Source organism: Liolophura sinensis, chromosome 5 (genome assembly GCF_032854445.1).
Source record: "Liolophura sinensis isolate JHLJ2023 chromosome 5, CUHK_Ljap_v2, whole genome shotgun sequence".
In the NCBI taxonomy this organism is placed as follows: Eukaryota; Metazoa; Mollusca; class Polyplacophora; order Chitonida; family Chitonidae; genus Liolophura; species Liolophura sinensis.
This window is the reverse complement of record NC_088299.1, coordinates 14,807,002-14,832,963: the sequence shown is the minus strand read 5'-3', so window position 1 is coordinate 14,832,963 and position 25,962 is coordinate 14,807,002. Positions and strand designations below refer to the sequence as shown.

The following is a 25,962-nucleotide window of genomic DNA, read 5'->3' as shown; positions in this document are numbered from 1 at the left end:
CTTAATCACTGTATCTACATGCCATGTGCGGACTAGAGGAACATGTGACTTGTGATCTGCTTTAGTGAACATGCAGCTCACTAGCTTCAGTCTTCACAGTTTATACAGTGTACGTGCACTACGAGCTAGACTTTCTGGCTTGTCAACATATTTGCCCGCAGGCTTCACCATTAGGAGCCATTTCCTGGTTGATTGAGCTTCTGTATGTTTACTGTTAAGTAGTAATTTTAAATTTTTTTTGTAAACTTGGTCTACATGTCAAGATTTCTTCCTAGGTTATGTCTAATGCATAACATACCTTTGCCAACTGCTGCTTCCAGCTCTGTATCTCACTTTAATACGCTTGTACTACATGATATTCAAGCCTTGGCTAACTCATGCTGTAAGAATTCAGCATGACACATGCTTGCATAAATATCTTTTGGAGGTTGGGGGAGCTGCTACCACTACACCCTGCCCCCTTGTTGATATAGTAGACTGGTCCATGTCATCAGTCAAGGACAAATGAGTTACATGTAGACTAGCACATGTTAAGAGGATGACTTGTAGAAGGGAGAGCAAAATGTATTCAGAACGCTGTTCTTTACTTTTCCCAACACGTGAAACATGTTTAAAAAATTGTTAAACACTGAAATCTTTTACTGTAAGAGTAGCTTGATATGGGTACAGAGGAAGTTGTAGTTCTCTACAAGCAAGCAATTGTCTGAAGCAACATGTTTAGAACATTCCTCAGCATAGCCAGAAAACATTGTACGCTCCATTACTAACCTTTAAACTTGCCTTGGTCTGTGGTCTGTAAGGTGTTCACAATGAATAGGTGAGGCTGACAGATTATTGACAAGTTACCTTTGACCTAAGAGGTTATTTAGTGCACATTTATATGCCTGACAGGGATTACAGACAATAAGAGATGGTAACAATTGTGGCTGGTTCCCTATCTGGGAGACGACGGACATCCAGGCATTTTGCTGTTTACTTATGTAAACTTTGTCTAAACAAAATGGGAGCTCATGCAAAACTGTGCTTCACGACATCGCAAGTGTAGATTTGTGTAGATTGCGCTGTTGTCTTGCATACTATAATTTCTGGTATTTTCTGGCCATAAATTGGGGCCTTCATGGCTAAGGTGATTAGCACGACAGCACAGCACAATGACCCAGAAGCCTCTGACCAATGCAGTTGCTGTGAGTTCAAGTTTAAGCTCATGCTGGCTTCTTCTACGGCCATAAGTGGGAAGGTCTTGCAGAAACCTGTGTATGGTCATGGTTTGTGTATTGTTGTGGTTCCCTAGGGCTCTGCCCGGTTTCCTGCCACAATAATGATGGCCCCTGTCATATAAGTGAAATATTCTTGAGTGCGGCGTAAAACACCAATCAAATAAATAACTAAATTGACCATAATGATAAGAGTATCGTCCGTTGATTGATTCCTATACTCTTATACATGATGTTTCATTCTGTTCATCAAGTTTCGTATTTGTAAATTCGTATTTCGTAAACAAGATCGTCAGAACAGGATAGTAACTGGGAAAGTGTTCAGGGTCCTGATTAAACATACATTAGATAAAAAGCCCCCACAACAGGATGTTTGTGCCCTTTACATCTCGTCTGTCATGTATAATTGGCCTCATTCTCAGGTTGTACAGTTAAAAGGTTATGATGCATATAGCTAAGAGTTGTGAAGAATCAGTGCATGTATTGTTCATGGGTGTGTTCAGTTTGAGGTAAACAATAGAGGGAAACTCTGAGGTGTCATACACCCAGTTGTTGTAGTTAACCCTTGGGGCTATAAATTGCTGCATATTTGGGACTAATGAATCCCAGATGATAGGGGCTTCAGGGCGTACCTATTCACTAGACAGAGGGGGGATGGGTGTGCAGGAACCACTGATTGATGATTACCCTCATTGTTTTTAGTGAGAGTTAAGAGTATTTTTGTATGTTCAGAAGATAAATCACAGCCCCTTACATCCCTGTCCCCTCCCCCTAGTGTCCTGCCCCTCATCTCAGCACCCCTCCCTCTTTTCACACAGCAACATAAACAGTACTCTCCTGTCTCCCTTACCACCACATAGCTTCACAGACACTGTCAGATATTTATAGCTACCCAAACCTTCAGAGTAGGGGTTGTATATTTCTGCATGTGCTCTGTCTGTTTCTATGGAAATGCATGGTAGAGGGTGAGGATGTAGTCATACTGCTGTTAAGGGGGAAAATACCGTACCTCTGAGCTGTTTTCAGTTTTGAGCGCCGAATGATGCACTGCGCAGTAATCTAGAAAAGTTTGTCTCCCATCACAGAACTGCCAAAGTAAGTTTTGAAAGCTAGGATGTTGAGATATGTACACTTCAAAGTGTGTCATTGTTTATTTTGCTGTTGCAAGCCTCTAGGGCAAATGTGATACTGTCTAGTGTATATATGGAACTTTATCTAGCGGAGTTGCCCATGAGGGCCATGATCTGTTAATGTTGTCTGTTTTGCCTGTTTACTGGGATGAAAACGGCAGTTAGGTATGATAGACAATGTTGCTAATACCTGCCCGGGAGAAGTTCCTAAAGGCTTTTTGTACTGTAACATTTTGAACTGACCGTAGTAGCATGCTGTTTGACATCCATGTATTGGCTTGGTTCTGTCTGTGAATCTAATATGCCTGTCGTGCTGTACAGGTCACCTTGTTACTTAAACACAACCAGTGTGTTCTTACTGAACACTGGGAACGGTCTAAATAGTGAGGTCTTCAGCTGACAGTTTGATGTGAAATCTTGGCTGTAAGCTAGAAGTGACCCAAAGAACGAACCATGCACATGGTGGACCTGTCTGTGTTTAGGGTATTGCCCTTGTACTTGGTGTGGGCCTTCTCCATTGGGCAGATCTGTTATGCTGTCACCAGGCTGGGATGGGTCACTGAGTAGCAGCTTTATAGCTGCTTATCAGCAAGGTCCTGGGTGTGGGGACATGTAGTCTGTACATTGACCAGCCCTCAGCTGTTACTGTGGGTGTCTGTGTGAAAATCCATAAGGCAAGACACATGTTCTGTCAGGATTAGGCATGCTCTGTAGGCACTTCTGTTCTATTTTAGTCTTCCTACTTCTGCTAAATTCCCTTGTACTATCCTCTGTTCATGTCTGCACTGGGTTGATTATGGTGTGGGACTGTTCTAATTTTACATCCGCTATCCCTGTATTTCCATACTTTTACTAACCACATTTCACGTTCATCAGCACGCTCTTCATTTCTCCATATTAATTCAACCGAAGTTAAAAGCCCTGTTTCTACTCATATCCCTTGCCTCTGGACTTCAGTCACTTCTGGATTTGACATTTGTGACATGTAGACTTTCATTTGGTGGTGTGTAGCATGAGAAAAGAACTGCCTGATGTCCGGTAGACCCAGTTACATAAGGAGTAGATGTCTCTGATTTTGTACATTACCCAACTCAACATGTGACACCAAACCCCTTATTGTGTTTTTATAAAGTTTCCTTAGTAATTTCATGTTTGTGGCTAGTTGCACGATAATGGAGTTGCACTTTTTGTTCTCTATTGTTGTGGCTGTGTTGGGTGGAGGTGATGAGGAGAGATCTGACTGTATGCTAGGATTTATTTAGTTATACTGCAGTAAATGCACTCAAATTTGGCCCTCAAAAAGTATAATTGTTTGAATGTATTACTTCCGATGCCGAAAGCTATATTTTTCCAATAAGATATTATTCTACCATCTGAACAAACTGAAAAACCCCCAAGTATTAATAAAACAGACAGGATCATGCGAAATGTGCACCAGAGTTATGGGTGAAATGTTAGGTTGTTTAGGCTAAACATAATCCTGTAGCCAGATCTGAATTAATAGAATGTCTGGTACTCGTCACACTTTATTACAGGCTTAACCATAGTGTCTGGCAGATTGGCCCTACCTCGTTCAGCGTGGCAGAAAGTGACTTTTTGTTCAACTGGTTTTACCACTCCATGAAAATCAGTTTGGCCTCCTGTTCAAATTGCATCCATGCAGATCCATTATGCTCCCCTGTAGCTTTATCGAAGTAATGTGCACCACTAGAATAGCCACAGTGCATAAGACGTCGTCAAATTAGCATCCAGACGCTGACAGTGGCCTTAGAAGTTTGAAGCTACTTTTCACAGCCAATAAAACAGCAACATTTCAACATAAGACTTTCTATGTGGCGTTTTCAGTTTCTCCATTTAATGCAGTAATCATGCAGCCGCTAGGACAAAGCATAGGCTATCGAGTGAAAATTAGCCCTCACCTTCTGTCTGCTGTGGGATGCTACAACATTCCTGTTTTAAAAATGGCGTCCATTTGAAGTGCGAATATCTTACATAGGTTCCACTTTATTAGGATTCCAACCTGAAAGCTTATTCTTGGTCGAATTATCATTTGTGGAATATGCTTTGTCCTTTTTCTAGAGAACTGGAAATCACAGCTGTTGTGTCGTCGTCATATGACTGAAACAATGAAAAGGTTGACAGAGATTTGAGATTTCTGTGACATAACAGTCTATTGTTTCTAACACTCTGATAAAGCAATGTAGACTTGACATACACCCAATAACAGGATTGAACCTGACATAAATAGATGGACAAAAAGGTGCTAAGTAAGAAGTAGACGGTTACATAAAACCTAAGCTAATCTAACCTGACACTAGACGCATAATCTGTTCATTAATGAACATTTTGACATTGTCTCTAAGTATATCTGATAACAGAATAATGAAGCTGTCAACAGGCCTTCTTAGCCCTCCTGTGTTTGTTTTTTTGTTAGAACAGAAGTATTTTGGGTTTTGTATGAAAGCAGGAAAGGGAAAATGATCAGGTGACACTTAAATTCAACTGTATTTAGCTAGAGGCTCTTCACCTCATTAAAGATTATATTTAAGATAAATAAGAGATTGGTTTAGCATGTGTAAAGCTTCTAACAGTGGAACCCTTCAGAAAACATAAATTATTTTTAGAGTAAATACATGTACATCTATTTGGGTAATCATGCATTTGTAAGCCATCGTTAGCTTTCCAGGAGGAATTCCTGCAAGACCTTCAGAACATTACCAGCCATGCTGGTTTCCCATAGAGTTAAATTTAGGAGTGTTCAGTAACTTAGCAGTATAGTGAGGAAGCCCTTTGTTGATGATGATTTCATAGTTCAACAGACTGTGCCAGTGACGATTACTGTTGCATTTAGTCTTTCGCTCCTATCTGACTGGCAAAGGGCTAAAGGTTCTCCTGATGCGAGATATCTAGAAATGTTTGTTCAAACGAAATCTTAATTCTTACTGAATATCCACAGCAGATAATGAACGATCAGTGATGTAGACTGACCTAATAAAGCACTAAGTGAATGACCTGCAATAAAGTGTTGAAATCTCCTGTTTCATACCAGTATATATTGCCATGTACCACAATCTTCCCATGTCCATCTAGGGCACACTTTTTTTCTTTTTTCTTTTTTTTCTTTTTTTTTTGTTGTGTGTAAAAAACAAAAGTTATACCACTGAATAGCTAAGATATTAAACTGATATTAACAATAAACTCATATTTATCAGATATCTAAAAAAACTAGCTAGGGTACTTATGAGGGATATGATAGGCTTGTTTTGTGTTTTTGTCTGGCTTGCTAAGTGGAAAATTGTAAAAGTTATGTATGTTATATTCCCTGTCCAGTGTATAGTCTTGATGGGGTTTTGTATATTTCATGTTTGGGTTGCTGTTTGTGCTATGTAAAAACTGAAGATAGTCATTAGAAATTTTTATTTCTGATAAATGTCAGGTAAGGCTACCCTTTATGAACCGTCTCATCACAGGACTGTAGTAGATATTGAAAGTGACATATGCCTTGATTGCTGGCCAGTGGTAAGAACATGCAGACAAAATGGTACAAATAACAGCTGTGTATTGCTATATAGATAACAAGTTTTAAGGGGAGGAACATGTATGAATATGTTGGAAGTGTTAAATACACTGATGAGCTGTCATGCATAGAAGAGTGACACTCGCTGGGGAAGGAGATAATCTGGGATTGGAGATAATCTGGGATTAAGGTAATTAGATTATTATTAATCCCGGACAGTATTGTAATGTAATTAACGAATTACTTTGTCAAGATTTCATTAAGTTTGTTGAGTTGGTTAACATAATATATTACTCTTGAATTGAATAACCTCCCCATGCCCCCAACTTATCAGATGTCTTCTTGACAAAACTTTTACATTTAAAGTCATATTTTCAAGTGAAGATTGTAACTCTCAGCTGTGAGAAAGTTATATTTGTATTTTGTGAACATTTTTTGTGTACACACCTTCTGTGTGGAGGAGTTTCAGTGTGCAGTCTTATTGACTGTGATTGTGATGTGTGGTTGTTGAGTCATTATACATGTAGAATATTACCCTTTTGTATGGTGGGTGCTAACTCTGCTTTTGGGCCTGTGCCATTTAGACAGCAGAGGGGCTTCCATAGTGAAATTGTGTGTGTGGTGGGTGGGTATGGTGATGATATCCTGGCCTGAGAGTGTTTGAGGCTATTGTGTAAGCAGACACTGAACTATCTGGTCTTCTTATGAATACATAATGCTAGGAGGTCAGTCACCATGACCTGATTTGGGCCATGGACATATTGAGACAAAGGGTGTTGTGTAACCTTACACCCCTGTGGAGAACCAGCTGTTAGCCAACCATGTGGGCCACACCCATCTCCTCCCCACCCACTACCAGTCTTACTCCCCTGCACATAACAGTGGCCTGTTCTGGTCTGCTTCATTCACCTCTGCTCAGGGACACCTGGGCATTTCAGCAGACCAGGACAAAATCTGCTGATCTCAGCACTGCCACATGTACACAGCACCCAAGAGAAAGGCATGCTGTTCATTGCAAATCCTTGTATGGGCTGTACAAGTGTAGTGTCTACTAGTTAGGTAGTAGTGGTGTGCTCAGGTATAGCTGACACTTTCATTGCCATGTGGCCATAGTTCTGGAACTAGGGCTATCAACTGGATTATACTTTCTCTGGAGTACCTTAGGTTGTGTGACTTCATTTTTCCAGTGATATGGCACGTCGAAAATTCCGTCTGAAGGTGAGGTGTATAGGAGGTGAATTTTGTTATGAATGTTAGCCCTTTTGCAGAGTTGCAAAGACTTGGGTGATACCTGTTTATGTTTTGCTTATCAACTGTTGAATGACAGGTGCTGTATTCTGTAACAGAATTGTATTACTTCTGTAAATTCACACTCTGATCTGCTTATGTTGGTCATTAGCCATCACCTAATTCAGAATTGAAAACTGTGCACCTACAAAGCATGTATGTGGAGCTATCAACACAGTTATAATTTGTCAGTACCACAAGGCATGGGGAAGTCTTGGCTTGTTGTTTTCCCCATGTTATCAAGGCTGTTCATTGCGAAATGCAGCTTGAGGGGAGTAAGGAATCGGGTGCGGTCATATGGTGGAGCTGTGTTAATTCATTGAAGAATCGCAGTAAACCTGCCAGAAGGTGAACAGTAGCCACAACCGCTCCAATGGTTACTGAACTAATATACATACCATCGTCACTCAAAGGGGGAAATCGTCACCGCACCATTCAATTTAGGCCAGGTGTCGCTACAACTGCGTTCCGTGTGAAGCAGAAACACTGGGAAGCAACACCTGGCCTAAATTGAACAGTTTGGGGGCGATCTCCCCGCTTTGAGTCCGATTGCATTTGTGACTATGGTATGTTTGCACCGTAACCATCAGAGTATTTGCGGCTAAGGTCAACATTTGACAGTCACCTCCAGATTCTTTACAACTTGTTTTGAAAAGGGAATACATTGGAATACATACCATGTACTATATATACTGTAAATCTTAAACTTTTTCACATGTTTGCAAGGTGCTGATGAAAGCCTATTCTGAAGGCATTATTCTGTGTTGACTGATGAAACCATACTTTTTGTGATGCCCTGAAACTGGCCATTGAAACCAATGTAGTTTCGTCTCCATAATCAGTTCAAAAATGTACATAAATTTCACTGAAATTTGACCTTTTATATGGAAGGAGGTTGAGGAATTAGGGTATGTAAAATTGTCAAAACTGCCAACCGACCTCGCGAGTCCAGTCTTTATACCTGCTTGGTTGTCATTCCAGCCTTCAGGCAAAGCATAACACGCATTTTGACAAGGTCATGTATTTTTTTCAAACATGTGTTGCCTTTGCTATGATGGGGACCTATAAATATACTGGTATCACGAAAGTGAAAGTTGGTTGTGTGCATTATAATGTTAATGTTGATAGATGTACATGTACAGTGACAAACAACTGTTTGTTATATTTTACCTTTCGGGAACGTAGAAGTCTTCAAGTGGACATTACTTAGATTACAGAATGGGCAACCAGCTTCAGCATCTGTTATCTTTGGGGGTTAGGACTGCTAATATAGTACTAAAGTTTGTTTGATACAAATATGTTGAAATATTTTGATAAAATTACTAGCTTAAGGTCAACACAATGATCTCAACCTTTTACCTCGGGACACTGGTCACAGAAGCCTCTCTGTCAACACAATGATCTCAATCTTTTACCTCAGGACACTGGTTACAGAAGCCTCCATGTTTTTCTTGCAGGCCAAAAAGGCTGATGTGGATTCTGCTGGGAGCAGTGGTGTGGAGCCCGAACCCATCGAGGAAGCCCAGGATAAAGAGCCTGCCACACCTGTCCACAGCTCTCCACCACCCACAATCATGACCTCAGAGGAGGGCAAGGAAGTGAAGATTGAGAAGGCCGAGGTGCCTGTAGATAACCGTGTGGTTGAGGAGAATCAGAAAAATGAGGTGAAGACCAATGAGAGTAGCAATGGTCCGACCTCAACACCAGCTTCAGCACAGGAGCTGAAGTACCAGTACAAAGAAGGTAAGATTGCAGCTACATTCTGTAGTCGGGCTGACTTGTAGATCTGAGCACTATCTGTCTTTCCAGCTTAGCCTTCAGATCGTTCATACACCTGGAACTTGGTCCAGTTGCCGGCACTGCGCTTGACCTGTCACCAGCTGTATACCACAATAACAAGTTTCTCTTGATATCCAAGTAACTTTGATTTGGTGTGACCTCAGTATCTGTGAATAACAAGATAATACCATTGTAGTTAAAAAAGACCTTCAGCAGAATTCAAATTTTTCAAGCCAGAGTGGAGAATGTAATGATTTTTAGTGGTAAATGTGGTAGCAAGGCTGTGAACAGTCAACTTCTGGGCCTACTGAACTGGGACTTGGTGAGATGCAAGAAATAAACCGAAGGGCTGGATGTAAAATATTCAAAGCTAGATATGAATTTCCATGTAAGCTTTGTAGTTGTCATTGACTAATAACAGGAAAAATGGCAGTTGCTGACTGCAGGCATTCCCGTTTCTTCTACCAATTAACCAGACATGTAGTATAAGTGAATAGTGTATTGAGTAAAGATTCTAATACCAGTGAAATTTATTATTATGTGCAGATCAGTGGAGCCCACTGAATCCAGAGGGAAAGAAGTGCTACGACCGTGCTTTCTTGTTGGAGCTCCAGTATTCTACTGAGTCAGTGACAAAACCAGAGGGCTTGCCCCACTTGCCAGATGTTATCTTGGATGAGGTAAGCCAGAGCTGACATTCTTTGTTAATATTATGTACTGAACATTAAGAAGTGCACAGAATCAGATTTGGCTAAGTTAAGATGTTTTTTTGGTGACCACAATAGTCAAACCCTATTCTAGGGTTAAAGATGCCCTTTTCAATTCAGAAGGGAACTTTATAAGGATGAAAGTGCTCACCATGACCTATTTTGGTCATAAAATAACAAATCATTTACAAGAATTTTTGCCTTACTTTCAGCCTCATTCCAAGAAGAGCAACAGGTCTTACGATCAGTCATACCACCAGTCCCGCACTGGATCATTCGATTTCACGCCAGGATTTGTTAAACCATCCCCAAGGGTAATTGTTGAGTGGAAAATAGTTTTCCGTGAATCGATCTGTGTAACTGGATGGAAAGTATTCACTGGACTGAGCAAAAAATAAAAATCACTACTAGTAAGATACGATTTGTTTTGTAAGCTGTGTGAACCGTATTAAAGGACTTCTTGTAAGTGAATGGGAAAAATCCCCGTCAACCTGCTAACAATGAAGGATCTTTAGGGGAATGTTGTAAGGGCTTCCCTGGTATGCAGTTGAAGTCAATATAATAGGCACACATAAATTTAAAAAATACTTGTTACTATCTATGGATCCAAAGTGATAAACACTTGTAGGTTCCTGTATTCCAGTGTAACTATGATAGACTGGTGTCTAATGTGAGGTTCATCGAATCGAACAACATGGACGTCACATACATATTTTTGGCTGTATTAAGCATTCACTGAAGTTTATCAACAATGCGTAATTATATTGGGAAACTTAACTAAAATGTGTAGCTTGACAAAATAAAAACGAGCAAAACTTATTTTCTATGTATCTCCATCAGGGCGGGTCCTCGAGCATGGGAGGAGGTGGTGGTAAAAACCGCAGTCAGCAGGGTCGTAAAGAAGTCAAGAAGATTACCTCAGTCTCTATACAGCAGGATATCAAACTCCACAAGGCCGAGAATGCCTGGAAACCCGCCCAGTCAGTGAGCAAGGATGACAAGAGCTCAGACAAGGCCAAAACTGATGTAAGATCCACTGATACACACCTGCTGAATGTGAACTTTATTTTCGATGACCATAACAGCTTTCAGCAAAATTTTAGTTATTCAGCTGGATCGCAGCAAAAATTTTCTGACAAGAAACAACTGAAAATTTAAAATATATTTTGAGACAAATGATGGCTTTTTGCCATGTGAAAAATTGATTTCCAGTTAGTCATCTCATTAAAATATTGTTTTTTAATTAAAATTCCTGGCGATTTCTTTTTGCAGGATTTATACAGAAGAGTGACAAGTATTCTAAACAAGCTTACGCCTCAGAAGTTCTCAACGCTATTACAACAGATGACTGGGCTGAAAATTGACACGGAGGAGAGGTTAAAAGGCGTGATAGACCTTATCTTTGAGAAGGTAATTACTTGATGGGATTTTATGACTCGAGTTTTGCTTAGATTTCTTATAAACTCAGGAGTAGTCACCTTTTGCATTAAACTCTGTCCACTGTGAAATATCATTTGATTTATGGTTGACTCGTAACGGGCTACATAAAGGGGCTTACATCATTGTACAAACACCGCCTTTTCTGCACTAATTAGCAGGTTGTCTGCTGCTGAAATATTTTATGAGCACACACATACATGTTACATGAAGAAACAAAAAGGAGTGCATAGCTTTTGGCCACTTTTTCAAGGGTGTGAAGGAGTTTTACAAGTCCATTAATGAAAGCTGTTTTCTCGATGTTTGAACCATCGAGCAGAGATTGGTCAGTCAACTCCATACTTCTGCTGGCCCTGGCTGATTGATCCCTAACCACAACAGACAGAAGGTTTTATGCCTGGAAATTTTATCAGGAACCTTGCAGTGGGCAATGATTTGCGACACAATCTCCACTCTTCTGTTTTCCGATAAATCTCACTGTCTTCATAAAAGTGACAAATTCTGCAACATTAAATGAAACTGTCGATTAATTCAGATCAATTCCAACATTTTTGAAACCCTAGAATTCAAGAGGTTAATCTTAGTCTCAGAAAACCTATTGGTATGTTCAGTTAAGTTTTGCAGTATATGATGAACAAAGTTATCCCTGTCAGACATCATAATGGCGACAAATAATTCCTCGTTTCTGATTACTGCAGAATGTAACCCTTCAAACCTTTCTTCCTTGTATCAGTCATTTGTTTGCCATGGTAGTGTGACTGAGCTGTTCTGTTCTGTTTACAGGCTGTTAGTGAACCAGGTTTCTGTGTAGCCTATGCAAACATGTGTAAATATCTTATGCTGGTGAGTATAAACGCATTCATGGAGAAATTTTGGCTCTTCAGTATTTCAACGTCTCTACATGGCACAATTTTCTCCTGATCTCTAGCAGGAATTCTTATATGCCACTGAGCGAATGCCATAAGCATTTTGATAAGTCTCTCTCTATGGGTGGTCGGGTGGGTGTTTCATATGGTGAAATTTAGTGAGCAATGTTCTTCAAAAAAAGAGTTCAAATATAAGTATATGTATTGTTTATTTACGGGGTTCAGTTTTTCAGAGAACACTTGTTCATTTTTTATGGTATAAAGAAACTTCCTGATGGATTAATTGGAAGTTGTTGAATCCTCACATTATTTGCAGTGCAGTATTCAGTGTATGAAAGGTTCTAGCATTGCAGTTGTTTTTCATATATACTGAAACTATTTGATTGATAATATTGAAGTAAACTAAATTTGTTCCAGCTTAAAGTACCTTTGGAGGGTAAACCTGGGGAAACGGTGAATTTCCGTAAATTACTGCTCAACCGATGCCAGCGGGAATTCCAGAAGGATAACAGGGAAGAGATAGAGTACAATAACAGGATTAAAGAAATAGAGCAAGCAGAGGTGAGTGGAAGGCTTTATCCTCGTATCCTTAGGTGTGGACTGAAAGTTCTGTCCATAGGTGGTGTTCAATATGGCTGCCTTCACCTGGAGATCTAAGCAATTCTGGATAGTTATTTGACATTGTACTAAATCCCTGCCTGTGAGAGAGGTGTAGTCCAAAGTTCCTTCACATGTATTGGCGACATGCAATATTGCCAGAGTGGCATTAAGTAATTATCATTCGTTCATTCATGTGGAGTGTGGGTGATTGGGTGGTGGATTTCATTCTGTTGATGATGAATTCTATTTTCCGGAGATACTGATGAAGGTTTTCCTATCACTAGACTGATGACAGAATGTTCCTACCATGGAGGGGTTTTATCAGATTTTCACATTGTGTAAATCATCAGACAAAAATATTTTCTTGTCTGCAAATTATGTTGATGTCAGAAAAGTATAACCCGTGACATTTAGCTGAATCTCTATCAGCTGTTTCATTGTGCAGATGTTTTTTTCTCTAAATGAGGACTTCATGTAAAGCATTTCAGGTGCAAATGTCCATTATCAGCTGTGATTAATGGTTAATGTCTAATTTTGAATTCTGTTTACCAGGAAAGTCTAAGGCCACAAATGATGGAGGAATTGGAAATCGCTAGTACAAAAGCTCGCCGACGATCTCTAGGAAATATTAGGTAGCTTTTGACAGCTTGACCTACCCTTCTTGTCTCTTAACAAAACCTTTGTGTGATGCAGACTGATCTCTAGGAAAAAAGTTAACTCTGGAAAGGCCTTGCGGAACTTGGCACGTTCTCTTTTATGTAAAATAATCTCTTTGTACATATACATTGAAACAACAATAGAGAAAGACTAAAGCTATAATTTCCTTCAGATTTCTATCTGATATTTAGTGTAGTCATTTGTTGCAGTTGTAAAAATTGTGGTTTTCAGGTTTATTGGAGAGTTGTTTAAATTGAAGATGCTTACGGAGAATATTATGCACGAGTGTGTCCTAAAGCTTTTGAAGTCGCACGATGAAGAAAGTTTAGAATGTCTCTGCCGTTTGCTGACCACTATTGGAAAGGAGCTGGACACAGACAAGGCGAAGGTAAGAACCTTGTACAGTCTGAAGGCCTGGGTCAAATACAGTAGATAGCTCTTGTCAACGACTGTGGATTAGGTAGCCAGTGATGAATACAGTAGATAGCTCTTGTCAACGACTGTGGATTAGGTAGCCAGTGATGAATGAAGTTATCCCTGTCTGAACAACATGTGGACAGTTAATTCCTCGTCCTGAGTGCTACGCGGTTTTCCACAAGAGACTGTCAAGATTTTCCAAATCTAAATGAAAGTCATACAGGTCTTCAAAATGAAAATGTTCAAGCATAAGCCTTGAGTTTCCAAGTAGTGGAATTATTTAAAATATCCTGATAAATACCATTCTTCGTAAATACTGCATTTCACCTTAAGTTCAATATGTAAAAGTTACTTACTCAAGCACATAAGTGCCTTAAAATGATATTTTTTATCTACTGTTTATCTAGTTTTTGTGATATGAAATAAACTCCACAGAAACTCAAGTGGCACTATGATGTATTGATAAAAATCAAGAAGAAACATTTCTTGAAAAATGCTTAACTTTCAGTGAAATACACTAGCCATTGAGTTAGACCCCATTATTAGTTGACCCCATTATGAGATGACCCCCACCTATTCCCATGTTGCTGTTCTCGATTTCAGCCTCGAGTGGACCAGTATTTCCAGCAAATGACCAAGATTGTGGCTCAGAGGAAGACCTCCTCCAGAGTTCGCTTCATGTTACAGGACGTCATCGACCTGCGACAGGTTGGTTGTTTTTTTTGTCGCGTGAAGTTGTTACTGTTATATATTGTAGAAGTTATTGTCATTGACACACGAGAATTGCTGGATATCTGATCTGCAGCCTGTGATGAACAATCTAATCCCTGTCAGATTATATGATGGTGACAGATAATTCCTCGTTTCTGAAACCTGCAGAATGACAATTTTATTCAAATATTATAATAGATATTTATTCCTGCGTTTTGTCATGAATGTAAACAGAAAATATTTGCCAGAAGTTTTAGAAAGCAAGGTAATGGAAAGTCTTCAGAGATTGGAATACCAACTTATTCTGAGATTGGAATGCTCCTTACATCAAGAAATTTGAAAGCTACAAAGATATGGTTATGAGTACTCTGTAAAATGCTAATCGAGTAAAAACAAGAATGCAGATAGGATTAACACATTCACCAATTTTGTTATCAGAATCGTTGGGTTCCACGTCGTGATGAGAATAATCCCAAGACGATTGATCAGATTCACAAAGAAGTGGCGCAGGAAGCCCAGGAGAAGGCAATTCTCATCCAGCAGATATCGTCCCAGCCTATGCACAGAGGCGGTCGTGGAGGACGAGGGGACCGCGATAGGGGTGAGTCAGAAGGCTAGCTCGGCTGGGCGGTGGTGGACACGAACAATAAGCTGAGAGTACAGCTCGGGACAAGGGTGTTGTGCAAAACCTTGCTATGCCAGGGAACTTTTAAAATTGCTTTGAATTGACGATTGTCAGCATCCAAAAATGTCTGGCTTACCTTGTCAGTTTAGATGTAGGACACTAAAGTCTTTACAGACAGAATTCTTGTTCATGATTGAACTGTCGATAATCATATTGATGCCCTTGTGGGACAAATGCCTTGGCATGTCAAACCTTTAGTGTCGGTTTATCCTGAACGAAGACTGCGAGACTGAAAAGATATTACATGGACTTTCAGAACAGGCACAACTGTGATTATTGATTAGCAGTTGAATGGTGAGTTTATAATGTGATGTTTCAGGTGGCCGTCCCCAAGGTGGAGGGAACATGGGAGAGGATGGCTGGAGCACAGTTGGGGTGAGGGCCGCTCGGGCCACCATAGACCCAACTAAACTCAAGCTCTCCAAACCAGTAAGTTCTACTTGTAACTCTTTTGTTATGTTTCTGCATATAGAAATGCTTCTAGATATTCTACTGTATACTCTGTGCCTTCTGCAAACATTTAAAGAATCAAAGCCTTAATAGCAAAATACACAAAATACACAATGTCAGTTTTAACCAGACAATTGAAAGGAACCAGTAAATAAAATAAAGGCAGAAATATGTAAATTAAGTAGAAAGTCTAAAAGGGATCATATTTGCCTATTGAGGTTAAAAGACCAACATTGACATCCAGCTTTACCCTGGCTCTGTCTGTGTGGCGTATGGGAGCTGAATACCCCTCCCCTGGGGCTAGAGGTAAAGTCCCCTTCCACGATGTTGGAGATTAAAGTATTGTCCCCTGTTAACTCAGGCGTGGACAGAACCCTGCATATTCCATCAGCTTCCCGGAGTCCCTCTGTGGACTGTGACAGGGGAGATAAACCATGCAGGGTACAGATAATTTGCATAGTAATATCTTATAAATAAGCATTGTTCTGCAACACTAAAGCACAGTGAGTGAAAGAATATTAAACAATATTATTGAAGTTGACGTTGAATTGTTGCATATAAATATCGTAGTCTTGGGCCCTTTATGCTTGCTTTACATCACTGCGACAAGAAGACAAGTTTGATGTTTAGAGCCTGTGAGAACTTAGTGGGCTTATTTTGTGTTAACCTGATCACTAATGTGTGCATTTCTATTGATATGTATGCACTGTTTATAATTGGCATTCATCAATAAAATTTAGGTGTCTTGTGAGTGTCTGTGTAATAATGGAAACAAAGATTTAGACTGTTGTTTGATGGAATGGATGTAAAGGGAACCTAGAGATTAGGGCATGCACTGTGAGGAATGAGTAAATGAAGGACACTGCTATTGATCAGCAGAGCCCACTTACCATGTTTTAAGAAAGCTTTGTATGAAATGATTATAGCCCGGCTAAATCCTGTAACACAGCTACCTTTGACGGGTTATCTATAACATCATTAATAAAGCTCACGCAGATTGACTTTACAAATGGTATTATTCTTAGCACATTTGCTGAAGCTGGTCAAATGTCCTAAATACAAGTTAAGCAACATTTTATGCAGTGCTTTTTGTGCAGTACTGAACATGGCGAATTGTGATTCTCTTCAGTCTTTGTGGGTGTAAGAAAGCTGTGTAGGGCTGCATTTTCCTTATAAATCTTGCGATATAGGACTTTATCATAACTGTATCTTGTGTACTATGTACAAGAGAAGAAAAACCAACATTGACATCCAGCTTTACCCTGGCTCTGTCTGTGTGGCGTATGGGAGCTGAATACCCCTCCCCTGGGGCTGGAGGTAAAGTCCCCTTCCACGATGTTGGAGAATAAAGTATTGTCCCCTGTTAACTCAGGCGTGGACAGAGAGCCCTGCATATTCCATCAACTTCCCGGAGTCCCTCTGGACTGTGACAGGGGAGATAAACCATGCAGGGTACAATTTACTAGTTATTCTGACACCACCTACCAGCAATACACACCACATAGGCAGTAAGAATTTTACTTTAGCCTAGCGACAACAAAAGTTAATGAACATAGCTTGCATTTTATTGAATCTTTGTAAAACTTTTTTTCCTCAGCAACATGTCGATGAGAACATTCAGCTGGGCCCAGGCACACGGTTTGCCAGTTGGGGTAGGGGAAGCAGTGCAGGAGGCACCAAGTCCCAGGAGGCGGATAGATCCTCCAATCCTGGTAACAGGTCAGTTACCTCCCTTATTTGTCACTATCTCATGCAATTAATGAAAACTAAGTGGGGCCATAGTCTTTTCTGATGAACACGTCTTGTGTGGCTTACAATTGTGGTAGAGAACTAAAGCTTATTTTGCCAACATGCATGCTTGCTTGTAATACACCTGTCCAGAAAGCATTAGTTTAGGTCCATTGGTAATGCTTTGTTTGTGAACCTTTGTGGAACCTCAGATCAAGTTTGGAAACAAGCTGAATCTGTGGGTAAGTTTTGGATACTTGATAAATTACATTCTTGCATGACCATAGTTTCCATGAAATAACGCCTCCAAGTATTTTCCGAGTTTGATAAAATCTCGTGTTCAGGATCATTTTGTTTAATCTCGGAACAAACTGGATCTTTTATTCAAGTAAAATTGCTAAAGCAAATTATCTGGTCTGACGGTAATAAATATAAATATAGCTGCCTAGTATAGCCGGCCTAGGTGTCACTTTTGGTTACCTTTATGGTGTCCATTTATAGATGCGTAACCAACTTAATTAGAAAGCCTACATTCTTCGTAGTCATCCGTGCATTGTAAGTACAGTATATAACATGCATATGTAGATGTTCCAAAGGGAGTAAATGGACCCTTTGGACGATTTGGAATATTTGAAGGCATGCATGTCCCCTCTTTTTCAACACATCTCAGCGATTTTCAGCACACACAGTACATGTACAGTGCTTTGCACTCAGTGATTTTCAGTTCTACAGCAATAACAGTTTTGTCACAAGATCTCCAGATATGGTGGAAATTGCGCTTTTTTGCGATTTCATCGTAGTTTACTGCAAAACAATACGTCGCAGGAAAGAAATTAGTACAGATTCATGATGAGGATGTTATACTATGTCAGGCAACATGCTTTCAGTGGTCATACATTCGTCCTAGTCATAAATGCATCCTATAACAGGACATCAAAGTGCCAGATTTGTAAATCAGCCTTTGGACAATTTTTCAAGCACTGCAACTCCCGCTTTTATAAGGACACTTCGATGATTTTCCGCACGCACACAGCCCTTTGCACCCAGTCAATTTCGGCTTAACAGCTGTAACAGTTTCCTGTCACGTGACATACAAAAATGGGGAAATTGTGTTTGTTTTTTTTTTATCACAATTTGTGACAAAAATATCCCTAGATATAGCGATGCCAGGGTTCAAGCCGTTATTGCCGGCCTATACCCTGTCACTTTGTTACTTTAATGGTGTCCATGTATAGATACACAACCAACTTAAGTACAAAGCCTACATTCTTTTCGTAGTCATCAGTGCATTGTAAGTACACTGTATAACATGTATGTGTGCCAAACTGAGTAAATCGACCTTAAGACAATATTTGAAGGCATGCATATCCCCTCTTTTTCAACACAGCTCTGATTTTTACCACACAGAGTACATGAATAGCGCTTTGCACTCGGTGATTTTCAGTTTTACAGCTGTAACATTTTTCTGTCACATGACCTGCAAAAATTGGTCAAATTGCGTTTTTTAGCGTTTGATTACAATTTGCAACAAAAATATGCATCGAAGAGCAAAAATAAGACCGGATTCGTCATCAGGAGCTCAAACTACGTCAGATAGCATGCAACGAATCATTAGATTCAAATTTTTCTTTTTTCCATGACATCACATCATATGTGACGTCATTCAACCCAAAATGACTGCCAGAACATGTGACTTGGGTGACCCAACTTTTCACTCATAAGAGTACATCTCCGGATCTATCACATAGCAAAGTTTCACGCATTTCTGTTGAGATGTTTTAGCTGTTGAAGTTTTTCAAGTTTGAAAAATGAAAAAATGGGGATTTTTTTACATGTACCACTACCAATATGCTGGCGTCACTTCAGGCTATGTAAATTAAGGGTGAACAATAAATTTAATGTTTGCCCACCAGGTTTTCTGCCCTGTCATCAAGAGGAGAGGATTCTCACGACCCCCGCAGTCGAGGAAGGGGGCGGGGCATCAGCCCAGCCAGATCGGATATGCGCTCCCGGAACTCCTCTAGTAGAGACCCTCCACGTTCCAAACAAGGCCCACGATCCTCGATGGAGATGGAGCGACAAAGTGCCCTGGCTACGGCTAAGTATGTCTATTTCTGCTGGTCATTTTGATGCTTTTAGTCATTATCATGCTTTCTTCAAGAAGACTTAAGGATTAAAATGAATTAAAAGATAAGCAGTAATCTTAGCTGGTGCTTTTTCCATCTCTGTTTCAGTGGCAGATTTTCAATATTTACAGCATCATAATCATCAATGCTATGCAAAGCTTTGAAAACATTCATTTTCTGATTTTTGCAATCAAAAAACTGGTATAGAATTAGCTGACATTTTTTTTTTACTGAACTAGATGCTCGTGAGCACTGAAATGCTGGCAAACAGGTGTAAATCCTGATTCATTTAGCCTATGATGAATGAAGTTATCCCTGTCTGAAAATGAGATGCGGACAGTTAATTCCTCGTCCTGAGTGCTGCATAGAAAATCTTACACATTAAAACATAAAAAGTATACTACTCCGTGCATCAATTGATTCGACGGCTGTTGTGCAAGAATACTTATAAATGATCATTCTTTAGGTCTTACTCTGCCAGTGGTCGAAACACTCCACCTTCCCGCGAGGATAGCCGAGAAAACAGCCGTTCTCGGGAACCTCGGCGTGAAGAAAAGCCTGTTTCTGCCCCGCCTCCTGATATGAGTGATGAGGAAGTGGAGAAGAAAACTAAAGCCATCATGGATGAATATTTACATATACAGGACAGTAAGGTAAATGACTAAAGCTGATGTGTAGCAACACAGACACGTTGTGACCCTTGGTGGAGATGCTGGACTTTCATTTGAGAGGCCACAAAGAGTTGATTCAGTTCCAGCTTTAGAGTGGTGATTTTCTAGATATTGAGTGACGAGAATATGGTTAGATGTAGCCAACGATGAAGTAAGTTATCCTTGTCGGAAAATCCGATGCGGGCAGTTCATTCCTCATCCTGAGTGCTGCAAAGGAAATCATTATATCTTCAAACATTTAAAACAGCAAATTAGGTACTGAGATTTCATTTTCAGTTTTTTGCAGGGTGTCAGATTTACAAATCCAGTGTTCAATCGCAAAAAAATTGTGGGTTTTGGCTCTGTGGTAAAAATACTTTCATTCTACCAGACATTGAAGGTGTGGACTCAGTCCTAGTCAGACAGACTGATACAAAAGTTGGGCTCTATCAGGGTCAGCGTGCTGTAGATTTACGTGACTAGGTTCAAATCCAGAAGCATTTGTCCAATTTTTATGTCGCATGGTAACTTATGTATTACCTAATGTCTGAAATGTGAAGTTTTAAAATGCTTTACTAACAAGCTCTTATTTTTCTATGTTGACAGGAGGCTGAAATGTGTATATCAGAGCTACGCTCTCCTGAAAATATTTACCGCTTTGTCGCTGCGGCCCTGAATCATGTGATAGAAAGATCTGACGTAGCTCGTAGACAAACCGGCAACTTACTTCATGATGTCGTCAAAAAGAAGTTAATTAGTGTAGATTGTTATGTGAAAGGGTGAGTTGTGCTGTTTGATTGGTATCTATTTTACCAGTATTTAGACTAGATAAACAAAACTTGCTTCTCGGCATTGCTTTTAAGTATGAGATGTGAAATGCATTAACTCAAACTGGTTGGACATCAGCCAACCTAATTTGACACTAAGGTTTAAAGATTTGAAGTTTTGTGGAAATGAGTAATTCACATGGTTTCATTTCTGGCTTTGGCTGATCTTATCCACCTATATATTGGAGCACCGTATTTAACCTAAAACTTGGTATGTAGAAATGCCCTTTCAGAGGTGCATTAAGCCATTAAAATTTTCCTTTTGATGCCAACACTTAAGTTTTCCTCATAAAAAAAAGTCGCTTTTTACATAAATCTCTTAATTGACCCTACAACATGGGTGAATTAATTAGAATCAAGCAAAATGTGTCACTTGAAAAATGCTAAACTTAAGGTGATACAAATCATCTAAGTGAAATATTTTCAATTGACTACAACATTGAACAGCAGTCAGACTGATAAATGAACTTGTTTGCTTCTATCAGGTTAGGGAAGGTTCTAGAGTATGCAGAGGACATGGAGATTGACATCCCTAAAATCTGGACATATTTGGGCGAGCTGATAGGTCCCATGGTCCAGGATGGCAGTGTCCCCCTCAACTTCCTGAAGCAAGTCTGTGATCCACTTAAACAGAGCAACAAGGCTGGTGTACTCGTCTCTGAGGTGCTGCATGATGCTGCTCATCGGCTGGTCAGTTGTTTCCCTTTTTTATAGAAACTTGTCTGCACAATTTTCAACTGGAATCTTTTGACTGTTTTTTTTTTATTCAGAATGATCATGACGAAACCAAACAATTTCGGCATTGATTATTCAAGTGACATGGGTATGTCAGGCTTTCTGTTTGTCTGTGAGAACATGCATGAATTTCATTGTCTAGGACATCAAATTTTTATCTTTCATGTAAGACATCCCTTTCGTATGTTAGTAAGCTAATCACTTTATTTATTTTTTTTCCCCCCAGGGCCATTTAAAAGTCGGAGAATTGTGGAAAGCCTCTAGCCTTGTATGGACGGATTTCGTTCCAGAATCAGATGTTAAGCAGTTTATTAAAGATAAGGTGAGTTCATTTGTACTATCAGTCCCAGTAAGAGATGAGAGAATGGCAACATTCACCAATTGTTGGGTGCAATATTTAGCTCATTAATAAACTTGCGGTCAGTTTGTCAGTCCAGTCCAATACTCAAGGCATCAGCTAGTGGTAGTCGATTCGACTTAGAATTGGTAGCGGCTGTCCCAACTAAATGCAGTGAACATTGTCTTTTGTTTTTCAGAAATTAGAGTTTACCCTGGCGGAAGAGGCCCAACCAAGAAGTGCCTCTGTCTCCAGCGAGAATATCCAGTCAGAGTTAGAGAGACTTCTTCTAACCCAAAACAGTGATAATGAAGAGGTGTTTGATTGGATCGAGGTAATTAGAAGCCTCATCTACATAATCTGACCTACTGCGGAGGTTCAGCAGTTATAAATGACCATTGTGGTTTGTTTTTGAAGAATTTGATTATTATAGATTAAATGTAAGACATGTAGACTTCTGCAAAATTGTCTTCAAGCCTCTCCTAGAGGCCCTAAGACCTTGTCAGCTTTTATTGCAAAAATAATATACTACTTTTTCTTCTGTATAAATTCAACATTACATGCTGTAGGACAGACATCTTATTTCTCCTTGTTCTTCGGAACCATGTTGACTTGAGATCTGAGCACTAGAATTTTATGTGAAAGAGGTTATGTAAATGTCATTGTACTAAGGTATTTTAATTACATTTTGTTTGATGTTAAATGCACAAGTGAGAATTATTCACTTTTAGATTTATGATAGGAAGAAATTGTGAGTGCCTCTGGTAAACAAGTGACCTTGGCCAAATTTCTAATTTACTTCATTGGTCTTCATGTCAAAGAGAGAATCTCACGTATATGACAGCAACCCGCATTATGGTGGGAGGAAACCGAGCAGAGCCAGAGGAGCCAATTTATTGAAGAGATTTCTCCACTTATACAGACATGCATATGTTGCCATATTGGTGAAAGAGGAAAACTGAGTAAATGACCCAAGAACACAGTAAAATCTTTTTGACCAACGCCTCAGTAAATGAGCAGCAGATAATTGCATTTGTCATTTATTGCTTTGCCAGGGTAATGTAGATGAAGAGAATGTGAAGTCCCCTCAGTTCATCAGATGCCTCATGTCCCTAGTCTGTCGTAGTGCTATCAAAGGTATGTGACAAATTTATTAGTAAGTGAAAGAGTTGACAAATTTGACAAATGGTTTGTGAGAAAACTAGTTGATGCACTGAACAGCTTAACATAATAAATGAGCAAAGTAACAACTGTACAAAACATTGCCCTCTTTTCCTTCTGTCACAGTGCAGAGTAATGATAATTTATTGCGAAAAATGACACCTGTGATCATATGTTGACACCCCATTTAGACCAGAACTACAAAAGGGACATTGTTTCTGTACTTAAGGTTCAGCGCCTGCCTGTAAGGTAGACGAGACAATAATCAAAAAGCGTGGAGTCCTCCTCCAGAAGTATCTCGACCATCAAGCAGAGCTGGAGCTACAGGCCTTGTATGCCCTGCAGACATTAGCCAATAAACTGGAGTACCCACAAGGTATGTACGCTGTCGGCTAATTTGGATACACAAATCCAAGGCTTCACATTAGAAACGTAAATAAAGCCATGTGGTGTTGCTTTGCCATTCATTGAGCAGGGTCTCGTGGGCAGTCCAGTTATTTTCTGCATGCTTAAAGTTCGTGTACATTCCAATGAGTGAGCTACCGTATTGTATAAGGCAACATTTTGAACCTATATATTGGAGAACAGCCCAACTTAAGATCAAGGTCATTGAAGGTGCATTTTGTAAGGCTTGGAAGCACTGTTCTTTACTAGATTCAATCAATTTTCGTTCAGCTTTTACCAAGTTTGCAACTAGTGAAGATGTAAACCTACTTATCTGGTGTAGCTGAGGTGAAGGGGTATTTCATGCGTTGTATGGCATTTTCTTTCTTCCAAACACTAAGTCTTGTTGTCATGTTGTAGGGTTGTTGCGGTCATTTTTTGAGATTCTCTATGATGAAGACATTATATCTGAGGATGCATTCTATCAGTGGGAAGCGAGCAAGGATGCTGGTGAGCAGGAGGGCAAAGGCGTGGCGTTAAAACAGGTGGTGCAGTTCTTCACCTGGCTGGGCGAGACAGAAGACGAGTCACAAGAGGACAGCTGAAACGCGCCACAATTAGGATTATAATTATCGTCACAGCTGTGGTCAGCAAGACCACGTGCAACAGATTCGCGAAAATTCATTTATTACAAGTTTTGCAACGCTATGTACAAGGCGGCCCACTTTTCTGCACATGCCATCTGGAATTTGGAGTTGCTGTATATTTATGAAGCCGCGTGTGGAATCGAGTTTAGGACCCCTGCTTCCTGGTTGTTGTTTTTGTGAATACTTATTACTGTTGAATAGTACATGTGAATGAAGATATATCTGTACGGCAAATGGTCGTAACTTAAATGTGAAATTCAAAGGGGTTTTATATTTTGAGTTAATTTTTTTTATTTTTTTTTTTTTGCTCCATTTTCAGGCAAGAGAAAAATGCCAACTGTTTTTTTTTCTTTTTCTTTTATTTTTTGCATACATACTCGTAAAATCGTATCTCTGACATGGACAAACTCTGTTTGGGGAGGAGTACACTGCGTGAAGCTGGTGCTGGCCAGACCCAGCTAAAACAGGGGCGTATGGGGCAGCCCCTGATATCATCTGGTGCTAATTCTTGATGGCTTGGACCTTCTTAGGAAATACGTGTGTGGAGTTGAATAGCTCTTCAACCCATGATATCTTCCTCTTTGTTAAGCAGACCACATTGAACATTTTTCAGCGGAGACCAGCATATGCATTTTTTTTGGATTCAAAGCTGAAAACCTTCTTTAAGCTTAGGTGATACAAAAAAGCGGCTCAGTGGTATAAATAATGCGAGAATTTTCAAGCCGATTTTGTGCCCATAGTGTCATTGTGGTTTATATGATTTCCCCTCCCTAAAATGTAAGAGGGTTATTTTCTCTTTTCTCTCGCAGAAGTGGAGCATAATGTATATGCAACTGTTTACACTGATTTGAAAACTGTATAATTAGCAAATTTGATTTCAGATGTTGTAAATTGGGTGGTAGCCTTCATTGTGATTGATTATATAAATATTAAAAATATATATATATAAATTTATATATATATTATATTGATGAAATTGGAATGTTGGAAAAAGCTGCCTTTGTGATGGATTGCAGATAAAGGACTGTTGTATTGAGAGGACTTGAGGGAAGATATTTATTTGTGTTTGACCATGTTCCCCGCGAAATGGTGGTCACAAAACCTGTGTATTGACACAAGCTGACAATTGGTGAAAATGGCCTCTTACTTCACGGACATGTTCCAGTAAAAACCGTAAATGGAATGCTTCAAAACCGGGAGGACACAGAAATGCTGTGCTTGTCCTGATGGGAAGTGCGTTGCTGAACTCTGCAACAGGACAATTGGCCTTCCCAAGTATATTCTGATCACCTAATTAACGCGGTCAAATCAACAAGGGCTGTAAATAAATTTAAAAAAATGATAACTTAAAATGTTCGTGCGTGTTTTGTGTATTACTTCTAATTGCTTATGTGCTATAGCCACTTGCCTGTGTTATTGAGTTTATGGTGTGAAATTCATTTAAAGAGACCAAACTGGAATTTTTGGGCAAAAATCAATCAGCGCAAGTCCAATGGGGTTTTTGTTATTTCAGAATATCACGAATAATTACCTTTACAAACTGTCAGCCACGTTTGTGCAGGTGTGACAAAGTTCCTAAGATTTGTTTTGTGTATCATACTTTTCAGACTTAAATACATGGTAAATGTAGTTCAGGCGATAAATTGAGGTTTTCCTAAACAGTTTGAATAGATTAGCGAATTCGGATTTTTCTTAAAGGTCTGTGGTATAGCCGCTTAGACGAGTTTACCTTTATCATGAGATTCGCACGTTTTGGTATTTACTCATGTTCAGGGGTACAGTTCACGTTGCAGGGAGATTCCTCATCGCGTGAATAATCTCTTAGTGTTTCCCCGTTGGCACATGAAGAGGGGCATTTATCTTTCCGTACTGCCTTTTGTGCGGACAACTTGCTGCCTGGCTCCGGGGTC

At 39.7% G+C, this 25,962-nt stretch overlaps 1 protein-coding gene and 3 non-coding genes across 5 annotated transcripts in view; all 4 read left to right on the top strand.

Moving 5' to 3' along the window:
- Window positions 1-24,984, top strand: part of LOC135466068 (eukaryotic translation initiation factor 4 gamma 1-like) — a 34,702-nt gene extending 9,718 nt beyond the window's left edge. For both annotated transcript variants that reach the window (XM_064743482.1, XM_064743481.1), the window contains 22 exons: window positions 8,606-8,891; window positions 9,474-9,607; window positions 9,847-9,948; window positions 10,475-10,660; window positions 10,907-11,044; window positions 11,855-11,914; window positions 12,355-12,498; window positions 13,090-13,169; window positions 13,426-13,582; window positions 14,215-14,319; window positions 14,761-14,923; window positions 15,327-15,436; window positions 17,055-17,176; window positions 19,099-19,287; window positions 19,778-19,964; window positions 20,568-20,740; window positions 21,274-21,478; window positions 21,750-21,845; window positions 22,060-22,194; window positions 22,916-22,997; window positions 23,251-23,397; window positions 23,826-24,984. In XM_064743482.1, the coding sequence (XP_064599552.1) occupies window positions 8,606-8,891; window positions 9,474-9,607; window positions 9,847-9,948; window positions 10,475-10,660; window positions 10,907-11,044; window positions 11,855-11,914; window positions 12,355-12,498; window positions 13,090-13,169; window positions 13,426-13,582; window positions 14,215-14,319; window positions 14,761-14,923; window positions 15,327-15,436; window positions 17,055-17,176; window positions 19,099-19,287; window positions 19,778-19,964; window positions 20,568-20,740; window positions 21,274-21,478; window positions 21,750-21,845; window positions 22,060-22,194; window positions 22,916-22,997; window positions 23,251-23,397; window positions 23,826-24,010 (3,186 nt within the window). In that variant the 3' untranslated portion in view covers window positions 24,011-24,984. The remainder of the gene's footprint in view (window positions 1-8,605; window positions 8,892-9,473; window positions 9,608-9,846; window positions 9,949-10,474; window positions 10,661-10,906; window positions 11,045-11,854; window positions 11,915-12,354; window positions 12,499-13,089; window positions 13,170-13,425; window positions 13,583-14,214; window positions 14,320-14,760; window positions 14,924-15,326; window positions 15,437-17,054; window positions 17,177-19,098; window positions 19,288-19,777; window positions 19,965-20,567; window positions 20,741-21,273; window positions 21,479-21,749; window positions 21,846-22,059; window positions 22,195-22,915; window positions 22,998-23,250; window positions 23,398-23,825) is intronic.
- Window positions 5,127-5,221, top strand: LOC135466081 (small nucleolar RNA snR60/Z15/Z230/Z193/J17). Its single transcript, XR_010444088.1, has one exon. It is a non-coding gene; the product is annotated as a small nucleolar RNA snR60/Z15/Z230/Z193/J17 (small nucleolar RNA).
- LOC135466079 (small nucleolar RNA SNORA73 family) lies at window positions 15,685-15,906 on the top strand. The gene has a single exon (XR_010444086.1). It is a non-coding gene; the product is annotated as a small nucleolar RNA SNORA73 family (small nucleolar RNA).
- Window positions 16,696-16,917, top strand: LOC135466080 (small nucleolar RNA SNORA73 family). Its single transcript, XR_010444087.1, has one exon. It is a non-coding gene; the product is annotated as a small nucleolar RNA SNORA73 family (small nucleolar RNA).
- Window positions 24,985-25,962: the final 978 nt, after the last annotated feature.